At 38.5% G+C, this 25,505-nt stretch overlaps 1 protein-coding gene across 1 annotated transcript in view; it reads left to right on the top strand.

Moving 5' to 3' along the window:
- wgn (Tumor necrosis factor receptor superfamily member wengen) overlaps window positions 1–25,505 on the top strand; it is a 61,201-nt gene that overhangs the window by 13,932 nt on the left and 21,764 nt on the right. The window contains exon 2 of the mRNA XM_083133532.1: window positions 2,632–3,349. Coding sequence (XP_082989658.1) covers window positions 2,635–3,349 — 715 coding nt within the window. The 5' untranslated portion in view covers window positions 2,632–2,634. The remainder of the gene's footprint in view (window positions 1–2,631; window positions 3,350–25,505) is intronic.

The raw sequence follows: 25,505 nt of genomic DNA, 5'->3' as shown, positions 1-25,505 counted from the left end.
CTACTCCGACATCCTCATTATCAGATAGATGACATGGAAATATTATTCGCCATCACCATTTTTCCAGTGACAAACGTTACCAGATACTAATTTAGTTAAAATAGTTAATAATTTAGTAATGCAGTTAAAATTACCAAATTTAATGAAGGTTTTATGCATCTTTCGTTATAGCCAGGGCCGCATTAACCTATGGACAACTGGGGCAATTGCCCCGGGACCCCCACCAAAAGGAAGCTGTGAAGGGCCTCCACCAAAAAAATCTTTTAACCAGCTGGCTGTGCTTGTAAGAAATTACATAAGAAGTTGTATTTTATATGGAAGGGTTATCTCCAAAAGAATGGTTTATGACCTTTTTACCAAATTGTGGTCACACTGGGTCTGCTATTGCTAATGCGTTACTGGAGTTTCTAGAACATCATAAGATTGATATACGTGACTGTCGTGGCCAATCGTACGATAGCTGCGAATATGTGTGAAAGTATAAAGGCATGCAAGCTCTCGCCAGGGAAAAAAATAAACTAGCAGAGCTAGTACCATGTTGTGCCCACTCTTTGAATCTGGTAGGGAAAGCAGCGGCTAATGCATGTTCTGCACCTGTTCATTTCTTTGATTTTGTACAACGGCTTTATATGTTCTTCACAGCATCACCTCACCGTTATCAAACATTGGTGGATAAGTTAAGACAAGCAGAAGGGAAATACTATGTTCCCAAGAGACTCGGTGGGCATGTAGAGCAGATGCCATAAAAGCCATAGTCCAAGGTTACGGAAAATTTAAGGAAGCTCTTGTCGAAATAGGCAATGACAAAGAAGAGAAGGGTGTTGTAAGAAGTGAAGCGAATGGGCTCTCACGGCAGATGTCGTCCCTGGAAATTGCATTGTTAGCCGTCTTCTGGAATGACATTTTAGAGAGATTTGATGCTACGCGCAAAACACTCCACGATCCAAGGTTAGTTCTTCAGTCTGCCATTGACATTTTGAGATCTTTAAAGAAGTTCGTAGAATCAAAAAGGAACTCTTTTTTCTGAATATGAGGAGATAGCCAGAAGAAGTGGCACCGAAGAGTACAATAAAGAACACTCATGTCAGCGGATCAGAAACGTCCGACTGAATCCTCTTCACTATAAAAATGAACCTCAAATCCACCTCTCACCTAGTGAACATTTCAGTGTAAAGTTTTCTACCACTGATTGATTAAATCCCCCATCACTCGCAGACAGGATTTTTCCCTATGAAACTGTCGCAAAGAGGTTCAGTATTCTAATTGAACTTGCAGTGGCAATTCCATCACAAATTACATCTGCAGCTTGCAAGCTTGTGAGTATCTACGAGGAGGATATGAAACCCTCGCTAGAGAATGAGCTGATACAGTTTGCACAACTAGTAAGCAGTAGCGCTGTCAAACATCAGGAAGACATCCCAATGAAACTGTCTATGTATAATATTGTATGTAAGGACCCGTTCCGCATTACATTTCCCAATGTCGAAATTCTCTTTAGAATGTATTTGGTATTAATGGTAACAAACTGCAGCGAGGAAAGATCTTTCTCAAAAATGAATTAGTGAAAAACAGGCTTCGTGCTGCCATGGCACAGGATCGCTTATCCAATCTTTGTTTATTAAGCATTGAACATGAACTTCTTCGTGAATTGGACTTCGCTAGTAGATGAAGTTTTGGCGAAAAAGGGAAGAAAAGTGTGTGTACTATAAGTGTTAATAAGCCTTTGGGAATTTTCTTGGTAGAAAGTGTAGTTACTACAATTTCCACAATGAACCTGTCGGTAATTGTCCAGTAGATGGACCGTTCATATGTAGTGACATATTTACTTTTAATTGTAAATAATATCATTTATAATAAATTATGTACGTAAGTACAATCTACTGCTCAGTTTTCTGTTTCCGTCTGAACCCCCTTAGTATTTGCTATAATTGTAGTTACGGCGTTCACTCTTCATAATATACTGTAGACATTTAGACGCAGGATTTTACTGCTGCTATAGCGCTACAATTTTCGTCCTGTAACTTTATTTTACTGCGCTATTCTTCCTGCAAACCTATCTGCTATATGTTCGATTGTGAATACAAAATGGTGAGAGGTAGAGAGACGGGAAAATTTATTTGAGGGGCAGTCTCACTCTCTCTCTCTCTCTCTCCCTCTCTCTCTCTCTCTCTCTCTCTCTCACACACACACACACACACACACAAACACACACACACACACCATATACATACATACATATATATCATAATAAATAATAAGGTTATCTTGTTGTTCTTATTGATTGAGAGGACGAAAAAGGGGCAAGCTCTGGTGCCGTCACTACAACAAACAGATTTTGGTCAATCCTAACAGACCATGTTTTTCCTTGCATTTACTTTCTAAGAGTCTTAAAATGCGACACTTTATCGACACACTCCTAGCAACCCTTCAAAACTCTCCCATTCATGTTGGCTCTTAATGTTGCTTTACACTCCCCTAATCATGTCCTTATATCCCAGAGTAAAAATTTCAGATAACCTCCCGTGTTAATACACGACAAATAATATAGATCGGCTATTTGACTTTACATGCTTTGTTTTGGTATGTATTATATTATGATTTTCTGATGCAAAATTGTTTCTTCTTTAACAGGTGATGCGTCTGTCAGCAAGTTTGTTGTTTCTGGCAACACTGCCAGCTGCATTGTGCTGGGTGTGTAAGCCCAGGGGTGAATACTGGAATGCAAATAAGGGGGAGTGCACGCCGTGCAAGAAATGCACCGGCAACGATATAGTGCTAAAGCCATGCCATGTGGATAAAGACACGATCTGCGGACCCTTGTCCAAGCTAAACTTTGATTGGTCGTGGATGAAACAGGGTTCCAAAACAACTGAGGAACCTCTACCTGTTCCGGCGATGATCCAACATCACTTCAACGACACCCGGAACCATCACAACGGCGCCAAGCACCATCACAACAACACCAAGAACCACCACGACCGCGCCAGGAATCCCCATCACAACAAGCATCACAATCATCATCACAAGAGGAAGGACCTGCCTTGCGCCAAGCTCAACGAGCTGCTGGCGGAAGGTCAGCTGAAGGATGACGCCAAGCCGTCGAACAACTCGGCAAGGTTTGGTTTCCTCAACTGCAAGGAAACGACGACGCCAGAGCCTCTGTCGGACATTGCCAGATTCAATGAGACTGCAAACGCGCCCTTTTCAACCATGGAAGTGTTTGTTTGGGATTGGCAGAGCGCTGTTCTCATAGTGGGGACCTTTGCCTGCATGCTGTTCCTGGTGCTGGTGGCGACCTTCTCCATGTACCAAGCTCGACAGTGGAAACGTCTTAAGAATTATGATCCAGGTATGTCATTTGTTATACATTTCGCATAATTTCATGTTTTTTCTTCATAAAATTCATATGCTTCGAACATTTAAGTTTATGTCAGCCTATTTGAAGCATTTAGGCAATGCCTCATGTACCGTTTGTTTCGGTGTCACTCCTCCAAAAATTCGCGTTTCTGTTTTAGCACAGTCTTCTGCCAAATATGCTTAAAATTACACCTTCATTATGCTTTTAAACTAGTATTTAAATTTGTAGGTGACATGGCTTACGCCTGCGATTTTGGAGGAATTTATTTTTAGTTATTTCTCGCGCGACAAATACAGATGTTATGGCTCCCTGCGATGGTAGGTGAGCACTCTATCTCCGCCAAAACCGCGCCACTTCGCTCGGTAAGGGAAAATGTTTCTCGTGCGACTAATAGGTGTTATGGGTCCTGTGTGATGATACGGTGATGCAAAACATTCTTGTAGAAGATGCAAAAATGGTGCAAAAAAACATGTAGAGGTAGTTTCGTGAAGCTCTCGAAATTATTCCATGTTTAACATGCACCACACTATGGAAGGGGGGGGGGGGGATAAAATGTTGAAAAACGTGCAGTTTATACACCTATTAATATGTTACATTTTATTTTTTAAGCCTAAAACACAAGAATATTGGATTTTCGCGGTGTTTTTCTGTTTTTTAAGAGCAAAATGTGTTAAATCCGTTAAAAAAGCCACAATTCGCATAGCATGCCAAACTTTCGTTATTTCGCGATATCTACTGGTTGAAAAATGTGTTGAGAACATATATCGCTACAAATATAGGCTATATAAACACTTTTTGCAGCAATTAACATTTTTCATTATTATAGCATTTTCGAAAAATCAGTTAATATTAATAATGCATATTATTACATAGTTAATTAGATTGGCGTCACTGTTGCCAACGTATGTCGTTAGAAGCCAAATCTGTTCTATTGTACTCTTACTTAGCTAGCTCCTAGAATCATATAATGCACCAAAGAGCATTCATTCTATCACCCTGAGGGAAAAGTTTAGTTCCGAATCTAGTCCTTTTAGTGCAGGCAGTCAAGATAAAATTACCATTGCTATACAATCTTCAAAACACACCATAAAATACAACGATGAGAAGAGAAAGTAAGGAACATTTCCTTATTTCAGGGAAGGAGGGGGAGGGGCAAATGTTTCCCGTGACCCTCTCTAATGGGTTCCCATTCTAGCGATGTAAATGAAAAGGTCAATGATATCAGAGCAAAACAATTTGCTATCATTTCAGCTTTCTCACATTTCCGGAATGTCACCCGATTACTAAAAGCTTCCAATGTCCAACCTTGATAAGAGCTATTTTGGTTTCAAAAACATAGGAAACTACGCGAACAATTTATGCGAGCGCGTATAGATTTGAAATTGATGTTCGCAAATATCAAACGTAAAGTTAAATCCTCTGTGAAGTTATTCAGCTTGAAGTTTTACTCTTTACATGAAATGCCACTCCACCAAAGTTCAACATACATAAAGTATGGAATTTCCAAGAAATACGGTTTCTATAATTTGTCAAAATAATGAATATTTGCTGCTGTGAATTGTGAATACAGCCTCTGAAGAGGTCAGCAGTTTTCGACGCTCGATTTCTGCCCGTTTCACTCTTCATACAAGGAACTTTAAAATCTATCACACGACTATGCTTATTCCACACAGCTGACAAAATATGGCAACCTATACGCCATTCACTGTAAGAACAAAGTTGTAAGAAAACAACATTTATTCTAAAACGTAGTTCCTTTCTTGTTTGGTTGCTTCCGGTTTTGTCTTACCTGTAACTACATTGATCGCAGCTGTGCAGCTCATAATATTAATGTCCCACAACTTCAACATAGCGTTGAGTAGTATTGCTTTAATACGCATGCATTGTATTATTTACTACACGGAAGATTCTTGCATGGCTGCCATTCTGCGTACAACCAATATCAATCCTCTCAAGACACATGTTTTTGTTTACGTCGACATCCTTCTTACAGCGCACAGAAAATAGAATATTTGTTCCATTTTTAAATACATTTCATTCTTTTAATCATGAGGTATTCGGTGTCATTGGCATATGTTCATTCAAGTTAATTCGTTTATTGATTTGGTTTATTTTACTTCGCTTTTCCTGCTACTTTTGGCTAATAGCGAAGATCGAGATGACTGATGATAGGATGAAATTGATGAATGGACATTCACAAACACCCATGCCCAGGCCGGGATTCGAACGCGGGACCTTTGGCGATATGCTAACCTCTCCGCCACGGGCCGGCTCAAGTTGATTCGTATTAGATGCTATGATTATAGCATGAATACAGGTTTTCTTTATTTTCAATTTCTAACCTCATAAATTTCATTCCACACAACCACAGCACACCTAAACTGTTAATCCTAACGCCGCCACTAACAATGCTATTTTATTAGCATGCAACGTCAATTAGAGTGAGATTACTTTCGTAACATCTCTGGAAGTTCTACATTTGCAGCTCGGGAACGAGTCGTAACTTCTGAAGCAACCAATCCAAAAGCGATCCGATGACTCCATCTCAATCCAGCACCTATCGCTACCCATCTTGCTCACGCTTTAGACTGTTGGTAGGCTCACTAACTGGATTCGCGCTGTCAGCTGGAGTTGTTATGAAAATAATCAGACACTACACATTATCCATTGAGTGCTTCTAACCAGATCTAGACAAAGGATAACGCCTAATTAACACTGTATGTTTTATGTATACAATTCTGCTAGTAAAATGTCATTGCAAACCAAGACACATACATGTACAGTCATCGGCATTAAAAATGGGACACCTGGATCCTGAAATACTCGCTTCCCTGCAAGGCGTTAAGTGTGTTGCATAACTCTACGGCGATAATTGGATGTTAATAGTAAGTTTTAGACAACACACATAACTCCTTGCAGGGAAGCGAGTATTTCAGGATCTAGGTGTCCCATTCTTTTGCCGGTGACTGTACATAGAGGAGGACACAACGAGATTTTTTTTTTCTGGGAAGGGCACGGAATATGCTGTAAGCTGCTGGAAATAAAATGTGCAGATAATCCAACATATTAAAAATAGCCTATATATATATTCACATCAAGAGAATTACAAGGGTTCGTTCTAGGTTCAGTTTGTATTCAGATAAATTAATATGGACTGTACCTTCCAGAGTGGAATCCGAACAACTGTACAGTGTACCTCCGCCGGAAACGAACCCAGGACCCTTTGATTATAAGACGATAGCTTTAGTAGAGTTTTGTCAAATAGAAGTATTATACGTTATTTGTATTGTCAGTTGTTTCAGAAAGGTACAAGCTTAAGAATTCATTTCCTCAGGCTACATTGCCACAAACATGGGAAACCTTCGGTCTAGCATGCTCTTGCTTTGTGTCCACCAGTTGTTGTCATTGCCTTGCAACGAACATAGTTCATAATTCTATTTCCCGTGTCAACTTATTTAAAAGTCTTGTAAATTTTGTTCTTATCAATTTATGGTAAACTTTGCTTTATTCTTTCACTATGCAAGAGGATTGCTCGAACATTTATTGTTCGTTGTAACATAATGTTATCAATATTTTTTATACTTACTAATTCCTTTTGGGAGGGGTCGCCAATGGTGGGAGGGGAACTATAGCGATAAGGATCTCACATCGCATCAAACCCAATTACCTTCTTTGTCAAGCGTCGTATTTTGTCTTATGGCGTCAGGTTTAATGCTTTCGTTGTTAGGCTAAATGTAGTGTATTTATGCTAACAAGCCTAACCTAACCAAACCAGGAAAGCATTTCGCGCTTACGTCAAAAGATGAAATACGGCGCTTGATCAAGAAGGTGTTTGAATTTGGTGCGATGAGTCATACCCATAGCCGCTTTCACTGTCTTCAGAATGCAATTTTATTTAATCACTTTTGAATACACTCTTCATTTTTAACAATTTTCCTATTGATTATGAAGTGACAACCTTGTACAGTGGTATGCATATTGTCCCGCATTACTTTCATTTATTTTTATCTTGAATCCTGCGTGTATAAGGAATAGATCTTTACGTATGCTTGTGGAGAGGTTGTAACCAGCTTGATTGGCGTTTTTTTTCAACTCGTGAAGCTCCCATTGCGAGAAACGAAGAGAATGAAATGCTGATGGGTAATTTGATTGGTAATACTTAGGTATCGTACTCTATGTGGTAAAGAACATGCTCACTTCCCCATGACCTGCTTCCAAACTACACAATTATAAAATTCTCGACATTCATCACGCCGATTTACATTGGTAAGAGGTTAGGCTTAAAACTCTTAGCATAAATACAACTACATTTAGCCTAACAAGGAAAGTTGACGTCAGAAGACAAAATACGACGCTTGACCAAGAAGATGTTTGAGTTTGGTGCAATGAGTCATACCCATAGCCGATATACGGTACTGCGTTGGTCTCATAGTGACTTTTGTTCTCTGACTAAAAAAAAAAAAATACTGCGATTTGCACTGGCAATGCTGTAAACAAGCCATTATTCAACTTAAAACAAAGCTTCAACAGATTACAGCACATGAAGAACTTGTGGGAACTCGTCGAGTTGCCAAAGACTGAAATAAAACCTGAATTCAAATGTGAGGAAGACGGGGAGGGGAGCGTCTGAGCAGCATACAAAGCAAGAAAGACAATGGGGAGGTTTTCGTAAAGGTGGCGCTGATAAGACTGGGAAAACGGACAGACTGTGGGAAAAACAGCAGCCACCACCTGTGCGGCGCAGTCATAACAAGAAAAAATAAACGTGCCTTGGTACGTTAACCTCAACTTGAGTCGATTTCTCAGTCTAGAGAAGTCGACACCTGAGAACACAAATGTCGCCAGTGTTGCCAGATCAATGTAAATTTCACTGGACCGACGACCATAGGCATACCCCAAGTCATGTGGTAATCCACATGAAGTATTTAATTACGAAAGCGTGTCTACTGAAAGTAACGTTTTTTTAAGCCTTATTGAACACGATACTTGATCTGCCCGTTTTCCTTAAACAGAGGTTTCTGTCCCCCAGCTATTTTGGGTGATTACGTAATAATTATTTTTATTTGATTACAATAGCCTGTTAAACTGTCCATATTTTTTTAATGGTTCGAATTTTCGAAATAACGGAAAGCTAGCAATCTCAAGTGCCATAATTATATAAATATGTATTTAAACAGTGTTTTGTGGTTGGGAAACAAGGATTTTAATAACCCACAATTTGGGTATTTGACACAAAGTATTACACAACTTAAGATCGAGATTTGCAGAACCCTAGCTAGAAATTTCTAAGGCCGGGACCAGAATATAATAGGATGCCTCCTTCAAAGAACTCACCCCCTCTGCTTCGGGTAATTACAATTTCTTTAGTAATCCATAGCAATAATTACATGGATTTCATCTTCAGTGCAAATTTCACTTGCTAAAGCAAAATTACCCTGCAACAATAACTTAGAAATGCGAATTTGACACTATTTATTTTCCTGCTTTATCGAGTAGTGTGCAAGGTGTTACTATGAAGTACACAGTTAGTACAACTATTGCAGCATAGCCTACAGGGAAACAATAATATTGATAATTTTGGTAATAGAACCATATCATCAAAATGACTCGCCTGCTTTAAATTAAGCAGTATACCGACACTAAACATTATATTTTAAGAAATTATATTATTAATAAATATCGAGAATATTGTTTGTCTTGTAATGCAGGTACAGTATAATTCTTCACAATCGTCTCATGAAAATGCCAGACACGCATTTTTCGCTAGCAAGAAAATTTTTATATCCATTTCTTTACAGGCTTGCAAGAATATTAATTTAATGGAACGTCAGTATTTTCATAGGATCTTTTCCATCTACTCTTTTCCCATGTTCGGCGACGAAACGTGCGCATACCATATCGCTAAATATAGTTCCCAAATATAATGTTCGAACCCTAAAGAAATCCCTTGACAATCTAAGATTTTACACTTTGTTAAGAGCTCCATATCTCCTCCCCTCAAATTTAATATTCAATCCTCCATCCGAAAATTTTGGACTTACTGTTTACGTTGAAGAATACCTAGATATTACCCCCTCCAAAAGAAAAAAAATCTCCGTCCACAAACCACATTTTCCGCTACAATATCAGACGTAATATTAATACACAAGAGTTGGATATCCCCCCAAATTTAATGCTTAGCCCCCCTAACTAAAATTCCCAGGATAATCTAAGATTTAACACTGATATTCAATAGTCGGATATTGCCACTCCCCTCCCCCAACGTTTAAACCTCAATCCCCCACCAGAATCCACGTGTCGATTTAAGAACCAATGTATAAGAGTTGTATATCCACAATTTCCTTGGCAGTCTATAATTTGGTATTTATGTAACAGCAATGGATAGTTAATAACGTAATTCAACTTGTGCCAAATACTGTACTGTTTCACATCAAATTTCCATCACAAAAAATCGTCCCCCCCCAAAAAAAAATAAGTTGCTTGGACATAATGAGAGTCCACAGACCCACCTGTGGGCATCTAAATGGATTAAATATGGTGTAACGTAAGGTGTTTACATTTATTTTGGAAAAAGATAAATGTTGAATTTTATATTACAATAAGGAAAAATCCCCCCCAAAAATTTCGATTTAGTGCCAGAAATGGCTTACATTGGGTATTTTGTGAATAATTTTAGGAGGGTGTGTGTTGTGGATGTTAAATCACTGCGAAGGACACTTCAGAAGGATATGTGAACAAACAATATAAGGACACTACAATTGTACAGAATTGGAAAATACTTGAAAAAAAAAGTGTTCTTACCTGTCAGGAAGTTACAGCTCAATATTTTTTTCATTCTCCTAATGCGAAATACTAAATACTTTAAAATTAATTCCCTCAAATAAAATATTTAATTTTAAAACGTGATGGTCAAAATAAAATTCAATCGGCCAGTATCAACAAGTACATTTTTTAAAAATGTGATTAACGTTTGGTAGTCTTTTTAAGATTTCCAGATAAAAAATCTTAAACTGAACAGTGGAATACAGCAATGGTCGTCTTCTTACAACTTCTTTCAGGTGTTGTTTAGCATCTCCATCCTGCTAGTCTAATGGTTAAGGCAGTTATCATTTACCTATTGCAATGCTATCATGTTAAACCGTAAATCCCCCCCAGTTAGTGTGCGAATTAACGGGGGATATGCTGGGGATTCATTCCCCCTTCACACAAAGAAAATTATCCCAGGCAAAAGAAAATATTTTTTTATCCCTGCCAGGGATGTTTCTATCCTCTTCAAAGAAAGTGGAATAGATAGCATATAGTACACCATTTCTAACTACGTAACAAGCACAATTGAAAAATCATTTAATGTTCCACTCATCGAAGTTTCCATGCTGGAAAGTAGGCAGCATTTTGGATTAAAGAAGGACACCATTCTTCAATTTACCAACACCAGCCGATGAAACAGAGTTCATCGCATTCCAGTAGGCTGATGACAGTGCTGTAATTGTTCACTAGAAACTTGTAGGTAGTTTAGATGGACATTGTCTTTGAACTTTACAATAGAAATTTGGTCAAGTTTTCGATGTTACTACGTAGTTCGATAGCTCTTTTTGTGTATGAGGTTGGCTTTTCTTAGGCTGTAAATATACTGTTTCCAATTTACGTTTAAATGTTATCATGTGATCTAATGATCTAGGTTAAAACCTACTTCCTGTTAGAACCGCAAAGGCATTAGTTTAATTTGCTGACTGGTAACACATACAAATTTCATACCCCCCCCCCCCCCCAAAAAAAAAAAAAACTACCTCCCAAAATGAAAATCGCGCCACTGAGTGGGCATTCTCACCAAAAAGCAAAAATCTTAATTCTCACAGTGCCTCCTACTTATTCCCAGAGTTCGGGCAAATACCACTTGCCCACTTTAAGGCCTGTTTTAAGCTATTTACTGGGCCTCGCATTATTTCTTCATGTCTCAGGAGATTATAAGCCTGCATCTGCTTTGAAGGACCGATTTCCACACGCTTCCTTCTATGTGCACGTACGTCTTGCTTTGTTAACAACTCTTGTCGATCCATGCGATCTTCGAAAGGAAGTCTATTTCAACAGACAACTTAGCAACACTGCAGCCAGCAGTGCAAGTTTTTCTTCTTTTATGCCGCCCGGCTATCACACGTTTCGAATGTTTACTAAATTCTGTGTGAGGAGGGAGATAAGGATGTACGAGTGTCATTTTCGTGACAACTGCTGACTTCCATTTACGATTAGGCCATTCCATTTCAGGCATCACGAACTCATGAAACTTGTTATAAACTAGCACACCATGTCCCCGAGTTCTTCGAATATGTAAACGTCTATTCTGACTGTTTCTTCCTTATTTCTTTAAATGTTTTAATAATTATTATCAAACAAAATGTTTTGGTATTAATAATGGAACACAAACTGCCTGATTATGGATCACAGACCTAAAATAATTTTGGAGTAGGCAAGATTGACCGATACTCTTGTCATCCATCTATATCAGTGCTTGGCCCGACCCTGTGGCCGAGTGGTTAGCACATCGCGCTACGACACCAAGGGTCCCGGGTTCGAATCCCGGTCGGGCTTGGTTGTTTGTGAATGTCCATTCATCAATTTCATCACTCATCCCCATCTTCGCAAATTAGCCAAGAGGCACAAAAAACGCGAAGTAAAATAAACTAAATCAATCAATATATCAGTGCTTGGAAGTAACATTTATTTATTTATGGAGAAAATTTCAGATACAGCACAAATGGCCATTTTACGCTGAAATTGTCAACAATGGGGAAATTTTTTTAAAAATAATACAAAAATATTAACAAAAATAAGTCAAGATGGCACTATTATCCATTCTTATTTACAAACATTTTTTTTCTAATGGAGAATCGAAAGGCGTAACTCTGCATTGAATATGTCAGCACTTGATGGGAGGTCATTATTTTGCGTGGGAAGTCTGTAAGATATATCTTCTTTTTTTTTTTTAATTTTCAGTCTAGGGTTTTCTGTGTAAAATAGGATTGTGCTGCGTGTTGTGCGCATAGGTAGGTACTCGAAAGTGGAATTCCTGAAGGAGTGTGTTGCAGTGGATTTTGCCATTGACATTTTTGTATAAATAATTGAAGTCATTCTGCAAACGGCGCTGATATGCAGTCTGTAAGTTTAGTAAAGACAAGAGAAAATTTGTTCAATGAGGGAACTCTGTAACGAACTATAGCTAGGAAGATGTGAAAGACTGAATCGATTCTAGAGAGCCGAGTGGGACACGCCATGGACCAGACTGGAGAGCAGTTTTCTATTATTGGGGAAATGAATGACTTGAAGTGTAAGGTGAGGGCTGAGATGTCACTAATTTCAGTGAAACGATACAGTAAACCTAAGAGAAGCATACCCTTTTTTGTGGTGCCTGTAATATGTTCCTGAAATGTGAGCTTTTGGTCGAAGGCAATGCAAAGATCTTTGTGAGAGAATACTGCTTTGATGTTATTGCCAGAGACGGATTAAGACGACTTCAACCGGTTCTTTTATTTTTAAGAATTGAAACGTTAACTAGCTACTTTTAAAAGTAACTGGAACAGAGTTACTTTTTTGGAACAGAAGTAATGTTATCGACAACTACTTTTACAGTTGCTCTACGACACTTAAATTGTTAACTTAAGAATTCGTAACGTAAGGGGAAAAACTAAATTTGTTTCCAAACAAGCATCTAAGGTCAAAGGATATTCGTGGTATCACCTAAGGAAAGGAAACTATGGTTTCGTTGCATGCTAAATTTAGGACAAGCACACTTTTTTCTCTCAATTGTTCCATCGTTATTTTGTAATATAAATGTGTGAAGGCTTATATTTTGTGCCAGAAACACAAATAAAACACATGTAAGTCTTCATATATTTATTTTATTACAATTAATTATTGTTTGTGATTTGTTTGCAAGAAAATTTCCAGCAGAAAGTAACTGTAAAAGTAACATGCAGTTACTTTTCAAGTACTTGCTGCAATAACAAGTTTCCTGAAAAAAATATAAATATTCCTTTTATAATTTGCTATATATGCTTGAGATAAAAACAATTTCCATCTCCTCTTACAACTGTTTACCCAACGTCCTCGAAGCTATCTGCTAAAAGTAGGCTACAAATGCTTGAGGGACAGAAAGATGATCAATATTATTAATGAATATTTTTCTCGTTATCCATTAAAAAAAATGAAGTGAAAATTAATGTGGGGTAGTTTACCTTTCCAAGTTGGCACCAATGCTTTGGACTAAATCTAGTGACAAATTTAGCACTTAAGAGCAGTTAGGTCGTTTCCGGCGACATGCTCATAATAAGTACATGCCACACAAAATCAAATTTCAAGTTTTCTGCTCTAGCTTAAAACTGGTCCATAGAAGTGACGAACGCGTAAAAAAGATTTCCATTACAAAAGGCACTCTGAAAAGAAACGCACCTTCCTTGTTACAGGGTAAGGAAGCATGTCGTCCTGTTTACGACATTCCTCTGTAGAACGTGACAAGCAGAGAGTAGCTAATGAATATCTCGGTTTCACAACTCGCCACTCCGTAACATGAAGTGGCTAGCTACTTTGTTACGTTTGCACGACAACTAATTTACGTTCCTGAACTTCAAGTACCGTATGCCGAGATTGTTGTCCTATTACGGGTATGGCCGTATATAAAAAGAGGGTTTAACGGGTCCTATAACCCCTTCCATCGGTTTAGTTACCATTTTGCACTAATTGTATAATCAAATAAATAAATCTCAAAATTGATCATAAGGTTTTGAAAGTTGTTAATATCACACATAGTCTAGTCCTTGGCCATAAGTCCCCCAGATTTTTTTAGGTGGAGAGTTTTCTCTTTTGATCTGTTAGGGCATGCCTACAGAAAGGGAACAATCTTTGATAGACATCTGTCATCCAGGGTCCAAGTTTTCTAGGGCTCCATTTCCTACCGTTTTTGGGCAAAATCTAAGTGGCCAATCTTGCACACGCAAAATGTAACTAACCAGTTTTTTAATCATTTCATGTGTTACTGTGTTTGTTACTGCTTGAAGACTTTTTTATTTACAAAACGGCGTACAATGCGCTTTACTCTTGCGACGATTGCATCGTTTAAAAATGACAGCTCTTGCAATTGCAAATAGCGGTGATATATTCTGGCAGTTCACAAAGGCAAGGGTCAGAAGTAAGTGACAAGTCATCAGGACACATTATTCAACCAACATCAGTTGGAACTAGTGTTTCTTCATACGCAAGATCATACTGCATAGGTACCATGTAAAACTATCTTTGCAAATGACTTTGCAGTGAAGTGCTTGTGGTTGTTTGGTGCATTAGTTTGTTCAGTGGCAGCGATTGGGTTCCGAAACTGGGGGTTCAAGAACAGTTCTCTTGATACATAAGGTTTAGCATAGTTCGGGAGTACAAGGGGCAAATCACCGCCACTGAGTTTGGGACACGATTTCAAATCTAAGTGCGTCGAATGTCTTGCATATTGAGCTCAGCTTGAGAAGTTTCACCAAGTACTTACTCATCGGCTAGTTGAAAGTATGGAGCAGTTTGAGCAAGACGTTTTCCGAAGTTGCGCAGATACTTTTACGGGTCCGTTTCGTTTTCACATCTTGCTATAATAAGCGCTGAGATACCAAGGACAGTGACAGTGGCAGGATTTTCGTAAGGAATGATATAACCGAACTTCTATGCACTAATATTCAATATTTTGAACAACTTGTAATTGTTACAATTTGGTAACATTGGTATCGTTGGTAGTATTGATATGGGTATCGCAAAGTGGTATCTGCTCAGTTTCAGACAGAACAGCAGCTGAAAAAGGTACCCTTTGATGAACTTCTGTGTGTATTTAGATGCACGAAAAGTTCATCATTAGCTGCTTATGCACTTTAGAGTCAAAACATATCCGTGTCGACACGTTTTTGCGTTATGTGTGTTGATTGTAATAGCGCAGATTAAAGTTGAGGAAAGAAACAAGCCTGCGCCAAACGCCGTTCCGGTCGAAGCACGATTTGCGTCGTGAGCTATTGTGCGTAGCAAGCTACAGTCACGTGCGACACATCAGGATGAAAAAAAAAAAAAACACAACGCGCTAAACGAGGCAATTGAAAACCACCCGACTTGTTTGCGAAACAGACCATCATCATGCGTATCGAGCATCAGAACTATTCTGCACAATGCTGTTTCGCAATTAGTTGAACTTACTCTTTCACCGCTCTTATTCGCAGCTAATCAAACGCTTTCTGCGTTTAATTACAGCTATTGGTGGATCGCTAGGGTGAAAAGCTTAAAAACATTAAACTGAACGTAATAATTTGCATACTATGTGAACTGGGACCATGAAGCAGAGGTTTGCTCCGGAATTGGTACACTGTTAAACTTTTACATTTGAATTATAGACATTTTTCTCTCAAAAATATGTTAACATGCATTACCTAACCTAAACTAAATCTAAGAACCCCGGATCTTATTGGCATTCCATATTCAAATTTTGTGCAGTTATTGAGTAACGTGACATATACATTTTTTTTTAAATTAAAGGGTGCGTTTTTGAGGAAACGTCTAACCACCTCAAAATTTTTTTCCCACTGACATAGGCATGTAATATCTCATGTGCAACAGCTCCTCAAAACCTATCCAACGGCGTCTGAATCACGTCTATAGGTGCCCTGATTGCCGAAATATTTATTTTTAAAATTAACAAGATGGTGAAAAAAAAAAAAGTGGAAATCACACATATTGCACCCCTGCAATTTTTTAATTATAAAAGACTTGAATCTGCAACTTTGAAAATTTGCCACCTCTCTTTAAGTACGACAAATTTGAAATGAATAAAAATATGTGCGGTTGAAAAGTGTCTGTTGATTGGTTGATTTCACATCGAATGACACAAATCTGCTCTCGCTAAGGAGGCCCGGGGAGGGCCTAAATCCTTGACTCTAGCACCAATACGTATGTTAAAGAGTGGAATGGCTCAATTATACTTATTTGCAAAACTCCTCAGACAGGATAAAGTAATAAATTATAACCCAGATTTAACATCCATGGTAAATTTATATCTTTGCTAGAAGACTATCTGCGTTCACGAAAGCAGTTCTGGAACTTCTTCCAGCTTGCTACTTGTGTGTAGTACCCGAGGCAAGCGTCTGGGGCCCACTTTGTTCCTTCTTTACGTGGATGATCTCCCTGACATATTGTCTTCCTATAAAGTATTTCTGTTTACCGATGAATCTAAACTCTTCCAAGAAATCACATCAGAACATGATTCTATAATCCTATAACAATCTCTTACAGAACTACTTTCATAGTGCTGGAATTGAATCCCCAGAAGTGCTCCTGCATCACTATTGTACAGAGTTCGTTCCATGCACGTCCATAAAAAAAAGAACAAAGTTCATTCTGTTCAAAGCCACCCCATCGAAAAAAATTCCTCTCAAAAATATCTTGGGTGTTATCATCGACGAAAAACTAAACTTTAATGAGCACATTACATATACTAAGAGCCATGCATCTCCTTAATCTTCTCCGAAATCCAAAACCAATTATCCATTACCATGTTGTTCAAAATCTTTTATTTTCCCTATTCTTGAATGCTGCTCCCCCCTCTGGACTATTTTGGCTCACTCATAGGTATATGCCTTTCAATTCAAATCTTAACAGGTCTAACTTAACTAATCTTAACTAATCTTTCCAGGATTGATTCTGTACTCAGTTTTATCTTCGCCATTGCTCGCAATAGAATACCTTCTCAGACACGTCCATAAAACAGATATTATGTCTATTTTGAATATCCAACCACCACACACTCGTCGCGAACTAGCAGACATGAAATTTTTGCATAAAATCATCAATGTTGAAATTAAAACCAATTCCTAATCAATCACTTTAATCTACGAGTACCCACACTACCAACCCGCAACGTAAAGGTCTTTCTTGCGCTACAAGGCTCTGACTTCTACAGCGGTCTCTTTTCTATAGGCTTCCCCGCTTATATAATAGCCTGCCTCCAAATGTTGACATTTTCGTGGCAGGCACAGTTTCCCGGCAATAGTTAAATGAATGTGTAACTCTTGCTTTCTGCGCCAGCTTGTATTCTTGTATTGTTGTTCTTGTTTTCCTGCTGTTACAGCTTCAGTATAAAATGGTCTTTCGGTACTGTATCTTAACATTTAATAAAATAAATAATAAAATACCATAACGCATTTTGAGTTGAGCAATGGAATGGAAGAAACACAAGATAGCCGCTAGATCTAACTGCGTGATTGGTTACGAAAGTCGTCCTTTAATTAATTGTTATCGGCGTCACGTTCCAATCAGGAATGTCGTTAATTACGCTACACGTTTCGTTTCTCTTACGAGTTTCCTTTTTACGATACGGTACAATGCGTTGCTAAACCGTGTGGCGCAGTGACTCGATAATGACTGTGCAGGATGACAATGCGAATTCATTGGTGAGAAAGTGCTGGCGACACGAGACGAAAAGGCGACCTCTGAGAATCCTTGGATTCGAATCCTATATGAGGCACGGATGTAAGTTTGTTCCGTCATCAGTTCTGTAGTCCCAAAATTTTCAGAGGGTATACGGTTAAGGGGAGACCATGTTTCCATTAATTTTGGATTATGTTTCCATTAAATTACATGAATCTACAAAAAGAAGCCATTGATTATAGAACGGTAATTATGATATGCCCATAATGGCATAAATGAGGCATATTACAATAGACAAGGCATTTTAAAAATATGAAACGCGCACTTTAATGATTTCATGAACATGAGGGATACAGTACTGTGTTCTTTTATTTTCTTGTTGATATTGCTTTTGTGAATTGTCCGTTTGTATGCTGTTAATAACTCACTAAAAATTAGAAACGTGGAAAAAATACTTTCAAGACGGCTGCAATAGTCTTCTTCTGAAGCTGTTTTTACCACCTAAGCACCTCTATCGATACGTCACCACTTTTGTCACAAGAACGTCTAGCACAAACTCTAAAATAAGCGTCATTTGCAGCAAGGCGGTTTTGCAGCAATATCTTCATTCGTAAGGCTTTAACTGATCAACCGGTGGACCTTCTAGACATTATGTTCCCGATCACGCCAAGCCAGTGGCGGCGATTGGGTTCCAAAACCGGGGGGACAAGGTGCCAAAACTGATGGGGGGAAAATACTGTATATTTCCCTTTGTAGATAAGATTTAGCATAGTTGGGGGGCGAATGTGGCGAAAAGTGAGAGGGCAACTGACCCCCCCCCCTCCTAACCGCCGCCACTGCGCCAAGCCATAAGTATTTGACAGTAATAAGAAAGGTTCACCCCTCAAATCGCACGAACTACATACTCTATCACTGTGTTTTGCATAAGATGATATATTTAAAAGATAAAGATAACAGAAAGAATACAGTGGCATTATGCCCTTTCAGCATCTCAGGATAGGTAGAAGTGTTACAGTCTTCACAGAATTCCACTTTCATTTTGAAGAGTGAGCAACTGCAGTATTAATGCAGCATCGCCTGCAATTTGGGTAAGTGGAGGACCACATGCTAACGAAACGTAATAAAGTAACGGATGTATTCAGGGAATATGCCCCCTTCTCATTGAAGGGCCAATGCTCCTTTGTGCAACTCTATTCTACCTCCTGTGCGTTCGTGCATGGTAAGTGGACAGAGATGGATCATTCTCTCTATTTGAGGAGCGTGCGGAATGTTCTTCCACGTCGCTTACCATGGTTGCTTCTCGTGGACTTGTCAATTCCTCCGAAAGAATTGACAACTATAATAAGTAAGCCGACATCCGTGGCGGAATGGTCAGTGCAGCGCGCTACAACGCCAGGGGTCCCCGGTTCGAGTCCCGGCCTGGTCATAGGTGTTCTTTCATCATGTCATCACTTATCCTCATCTTCATGATTAGATAAAAGTGGCAGAAAAGCGATGTAAAATAAACCAATCAATAAAATTAACTAAGATTATTTTTCTTAATGAAATTAAAATTCGTGTTTCAGCATCCAACTAATCAACAAAATTAAGTAAGGTTATTTTGCTTAATGAAATTAAAATAAGTTTATGAGCATCAAACTTAAGCGACCCACTTATTTGTATTCAGTTTCTTGTATAACACTCCTCACAAAAAGTATGGAATATTGTTATGTGATAGGCACGTCCTTGGAATGCAACAACACATGGTATCTGTCTGCTGCATGTTCTCGTGGTTTCGCCGACATCTGCCACTGTGTCTATCACCTATTGCCTACTATAACAACATTCCAAAATTTTTGTGTCTAATATAACAATATTGCAAACTTTTTGTGAGAAGTGTATAATTCCTTGGATTAGGATTATATTGACAACTTGTACGAAAATTAATAAATAATGACACTAATAAGGGAAATTTTTCATCAGCTGGATATAAATTTTATTTCTATACTAAAAATATAAATCTTGCATTTTCTATTTATTTTTCGCCGATTTTTATACAAATTGTCATTTGTGTGAGTTTTTGTTTAAAGTCCATTTGATGTTCAGTTAGGCTAATCAGGATTAGTGGGATTCGAACCGCCATGTACCTCCATCGGGTATCGAACCCGGAACCCATTACTTACAAGTCGACGACGTTACCACAACGGCATACAAATTAAACTAGATAATGAATGTATGCCGTTATATCCATATTTTTGCTTCATTTTTTTTACTTTTTCACGGGGTATAAAATATGCAAATGTTAAAAAATCAAAGCTAATTTACATAATCTGAATTTTTTAAAGACTGGACCAGTTCTTGAATTGCTTCAACTTCAATACTTCTCAGCTTCAAAAAGGCAAGGAATCTTCCCAGCTCGCTTCAAATGCCAGCCGCCACTTGCCCTTTAAGTCAAACCGCAAGTCGCTATCAGACCATTATATTTGTATGTGCGGCCAGAGGAGGCTTTTAGGAGGCTCGATTATAAATTCATGCCTCGTGGTCGATCAGGGAGTCTTCTCACCTTGAGTTAGACAGGAAGTGACGTAGGGAAATGGGGACGGTTAACCTGCCAGGATCGTACTCCCAAAGTTTCCTCTACAGTGGCTCCATATTGAATAATAAGTTAGTTTCCTGGAAGTCTGCATGAAATTGCTATGAATTTCCGTTGCAAACTAACTGTATGTGGTGTCATGCTGTTGAATGTATATTGCTTTGCAGGAAGGTAAGGGGGTTTGCTAGCAGAGAAGGAGACAATGGAAAAATTAAGATGTGACAACATTGCTCTCTGTTTTCAGAAGGAAGCGAAAAATGAAGATGCTTGTGGATTACGGTAGTTATGGTTGAGGATCGCACTATTATATAAAAAGAAGAGGAAATCATTTGCCTACACAGACAAGCGTAAAGGACCAGCACCGAACCTGTCACATGTTTGTTTTCAGTCGACGTTATGCAAAGAAAGGCTATCGGGACTGGACCTACAGTTTCAAGTGGGATCAGAACCACTGTGTGCCTCCACCAAGTATCGAAACTATCACGTCTTGATCATAAGGTGACGTGTTACTGTAGTTACTTTGTACTTCGGGTTCGAAGCCCGGCCTGGGCATGGATGTTTGTGAGTGTCCATTCATCAATTTCGCCATATCATCACTCATTCCCATCTTCGCAAATCATCCAAACGTGGCACAAAAACCGAAGTAAAATGAAGCAAATCAATCCATCAATCAACTTCCTACTTCGGTTATTTCACGTCCTTTTCTACCTGTTGGGTTAATCGCGACAATAAGGATGAACGATTAACTGATGAAATGGATGGCGGGTGTCAACACCCCACACTAACTGGGTTGCTTCTGGTCGGAGAATCCCAATAAGTAATGTACAGTCATGGACACTTCTGGATTGTAACAACTCTATTTACTTTCAATTGGGTCGTTACAAGCCAGAAGTGTCCAAGACTGTACATAGGACTCTTTAGTCCTGGGTTCCCAACCCATTCCTAACCGGAGCATACCAGAACCTAAGAATGAATGAATGAGTTGATGTATTTTACTTCGCGTTTCTGCAACTTTTGGCTATACTCTGTCCCAGCTAACTGTGGAGCAGGCGAACGAAAACAAGTCTGCGCAAGTAGTGACGCGAGGCGGCTCCACCAATGAACACCCGAGAGGGAACTGTGTTGCGTGAAGGAGGGGAAAGTGACTCCAGTTACCAGCCTTTGAGCAGCGTTGTACTTATTCGCTCTGACCCCTAGATTTCCCCCGCTACTCTGACGGCCTTGCTCCACAGTTAGCTGGGACAGAGTATAATTGCAAAGATGAAGAGATGAAATAGATGAAGGGACAATCTCAAACATACATGGAGAGAACAAAACAGAAGTCCATGCAGGAATATATTGGCCATGGGTCCGGCCGCCAGAGCCTGGTTAGTCTGCAAGAACAGTCCAGGGTGAAAGTGAAGTTGACGTTTCGGTGTCTTGATAAAAGTTCACCCCTTACACCCCACCAGAACCTAAGAATAAGTTTACTTAGGCAAAGAGCTGGTAAATTTTGCTTGGCGGGTTGTTGCCGAAGCGTCACAAAAAAGGTGTTTTATGCACAATATCTGTAGGTTTTGGAATCTTCCAACTTTTATAATCTCTCTATTTCTGGCTCCACGACGAGACACGTGGAAGTCATCTAGCATCTACTGAACCGCCTTATGCCCTTGCAAGATGATCAGAGGCAGCTGAAGCCCTTAGGATACGTTCTCAACACACTCCATCACGCCCTCCGACAGAGAGGCCATATTTATACTTCCTTCCTCGTATGATGGGGGAGGGCTTGATGTTCAAATCTCATTGGCTCTTTTGAAATATACACACTTGAGAACTCCACAGAATTAAACAAGGAAGATCCAAGAAGACGCATTCCATATTTACAATTTGGAATTAAAGCTGGTTTAGCTAATTAACAATCTGGCCCGATCCCACACAAACACACTCAAAAACGTAATAACAGAACAAAACACGTAATTATGCACAATTATTTGTAAAAAGAAAACAAATACTCTTCGTATCATAGAACAAATATATATATATTTTTTAAAAAAATGTCTCATCCAAAATTTGAACCTGGAACTTATGCCTTACGTTGACCACTCCGCCACGGAGTCATACTATTACAGGATATATTCAAGTCTGTTAAATAATGGATTAGGTAGTGATATGAACCCTAAAATATAATGCAAATGTAAATATAAATTAAAAAACATGTCTTTATTCAATGCAACTATCAACATGTTCTACACTTTTTTTTTCTAAGTAGGCAACTAAAACAGATCAGAGAAGTAAGGAAGTAAGCAAATCAGCCATAATTTACTAGACTTAAATAATAATAGCTTGAAATACAGGCAACGTACCTGGCTTCCTCTACTAACAGTTTTTATACCTTCAAAAAACTATCATCAGCCCCTCCCCTCCCTTTGGTATGTTTTTCAAATGGCGCAGTAATCTTTATTCAACTTAATTGCAACCTTAACACCATCTATCGCCACCCTTTGCAAAAGGCGCTTTTAGTATGAGTTCACAAGTATTTCGTACGAACTAAATAATGGATACTAAAATTACCATAGCACTTATCTGATTTCATCTGATCCGCATAATCATTTTATATTACAATATACATTATATTATTTATTTGTATATGATGCAATAGACAAAAATATCGTATTTCACCAGATTTTATGCAGAACTTCTTGTGCGACCATTGAATTGAATTGAATAGTCCAAATCGACGCACATAATTTCATCGTGACAGTTTAGTGGACATTTTTCCGGTCTGAAAAAAAATCACATTAATTGTTACTTATTTGTGCATTATTGTCGAAATATTACACTTCAGAAAATATACTACAGTGTTGAGAAGTACGGAATTACAAAATTTAATCTGTGTCCGAAGATTCTTCGCTGCTATCATCTGATGCGACGATTACACGATGAAAGGTTATAAGCCTATTTTTGAACTGAAAAAACAGGGTGCGACGATTATGTGCTGAAATACAGTGAACGTCATTATTTACCCTACGTGTAAATATGAACTATGTTTTATTTTAATTATGTTCGAAATAGTTATTTATTTATTAACAACTTTGTTTACATTCCGAAGTTCAGGCACTAATGCATTCTCAATACTGACTTGCAAAAGGCAAATGATCATTGACGTCATTTCTCGCCAATCAATGCTCTTTTACTATCCTTAATTAGCCCACCTGTATGCAGGGACGGCGCTACAGGGGGCTAAGGGGGGCTGAAGCCCTCCCCAAAAAACAGGTCTCAGTCCCTCCTGTAGCCTCCCTAAATTTTTGTAGTACGGTAGACGCATTTCGACCGAAACCTTAAAAAGTAGAAGTTTACATTTTCCATTACAAAACTTTAATCGGGGCAAGTAAAATTTCTAGTTCGGTTATATAGCAAGGTCAATTTATTATGATGTGTTTCAAATCAAGGGGGTGGGGAGGGGGCAGCTGCAGATATGCCTGGATAACAGTGGCCACTGATCATTTGATACTAAATAATTGGTCAATCATAAGTCGCCAAACTTGCTACGAAATCTGTTGCCCGTCTGGTAGGTGGACGTATTCAGTGGCTGTGAGATTGTTCTTTGAATGTTGGCATATACAGCAAAATGTGTACATAGCCTCTATAAATCGTATCACTATATTTTTGAGTAGGTCTAACAGGTGTGACAAATTATTTTTTTTAAGTAGGACAACGTTCAAGATCTAAAGAAGTGTTATGGTTCTTTTCATGTTCACTCATTGATCTCATCGTTACGTATATCTATCCTCATCGCTGCAAATAATCGAAAGGGATAAATACTTTGTTAAATAATCAAATAGTACACAAAGTTCCTAATTCTTAAATGCTAAGAATTGGAAAGATTAAAATTGGGCTCCCAGCCCAGATAGTCTAGCGATGAAACTCCTGCCTTGACATCAAGGGGTCCCAAGTTCGATCCCGGGTGGAGGTGGCATTTCATTAAATGCTTCAGATTCTACTAGAAGCTGTAGCTATCTACTGATCAGCCTCTGTGCATATAGTGAACTTTAATACAAATCCAGTCCGCTAATAATTGCAATACGGTGTCAGCAAGGTTGGGTAATTTCATTGCTCTCAGTTCTTGTCCTACATGTTCATTAATTATCATTTGTGATTTTAGAAAATAATTTCTGCTGCACCTTCAAAGAGGACAATTACGATTTCTTTGGGGACAATTAATCTTCGAAGTAGAACTAAAACTATTCATCGATTTCTCGTATATTAGAGCTGCTCTTTAAAATTGGCATATGTTATAGTAGTTTCTTGCTGTGATTCATTTTCTCATTTCAGCAAAAAGTATTCACGCTCTTCACATAGAAATAGTGTTACATGTAGTATTTACTAATTACATCCAGAAACTTGAGAGTGAGCGTACACGTCGTGGCCAAATTTGATTCCGTGCAACAGAATCAATCTTTGAAGCACACCTAAAACTATTTATCCAATTATGATCAGTATGTATGTATAATATATTCTGAAATAAAATTATAATGTTTAGCAGTTATTTTCACTAATCAAAATGCCCAATGCAAGAGTTGCAACTACGTATATCCATTGCTTTTATGTCAATGTATTTGTCTCGTAGTGGAGCTGAATTTGTAGTGAAAATATGTTTGATCCTTGAGAGTGGCACCTCCTAAGTGGATAGTATTTCTGCATCCTCCTCATTTGTAGCCCTAAGTTCTGAATTCCAATCGTTGAACAAGAAAACGTAAGATATTTCATCATGGAAGAGAAAATGTTATCATTTACACACTTTCTATTCAAGGGTATCCTTTATTAAATACTGCTGCTTTTATGAAGCACGAAAAGCTACAATCTTTCGCCGCTCCCTACTGTTGTGATTTTCACAGTTTAGAGTTGTGGCACACTGAGGCAGGAAGGAACTCAAAATGAAGGCCCTTCAGCAGCTGTTTCCCTTTTACGAACTTTATAACCTTCGTGATATTGAAATGTACATATCAACGGCTGCTTACGGCAAATCATCAGATTTAAACAAGGTTGTAGCTGCTCATAAACACAGATGTATATTATCGTAGTTTCTTGCTGTGGTTCATTTCCTCATTTTAGCAAAAAAGTACTCACACTATTTTAAAATAGAAATAGTGTTAAGTGTAGAAT

The sequence above is a fragment of the Lepisma saccharinum genome, chromosome 13 (assembly GCF_977018435.1).
Source record: "Lepisma saccharinum chromosome 13, izLepSacc3.1, whole genome shotgun sequence".
NCBI classification, from domain to species: Eukaryota; Metazoa; Arthropoda; class Insecta; order Zygentoma; family Lepismatidae; genus Lepisma; species Lepisma saccharinum.
This window is presented reverse-complemented; position numbering and strand designations above follow the sequence as displayed.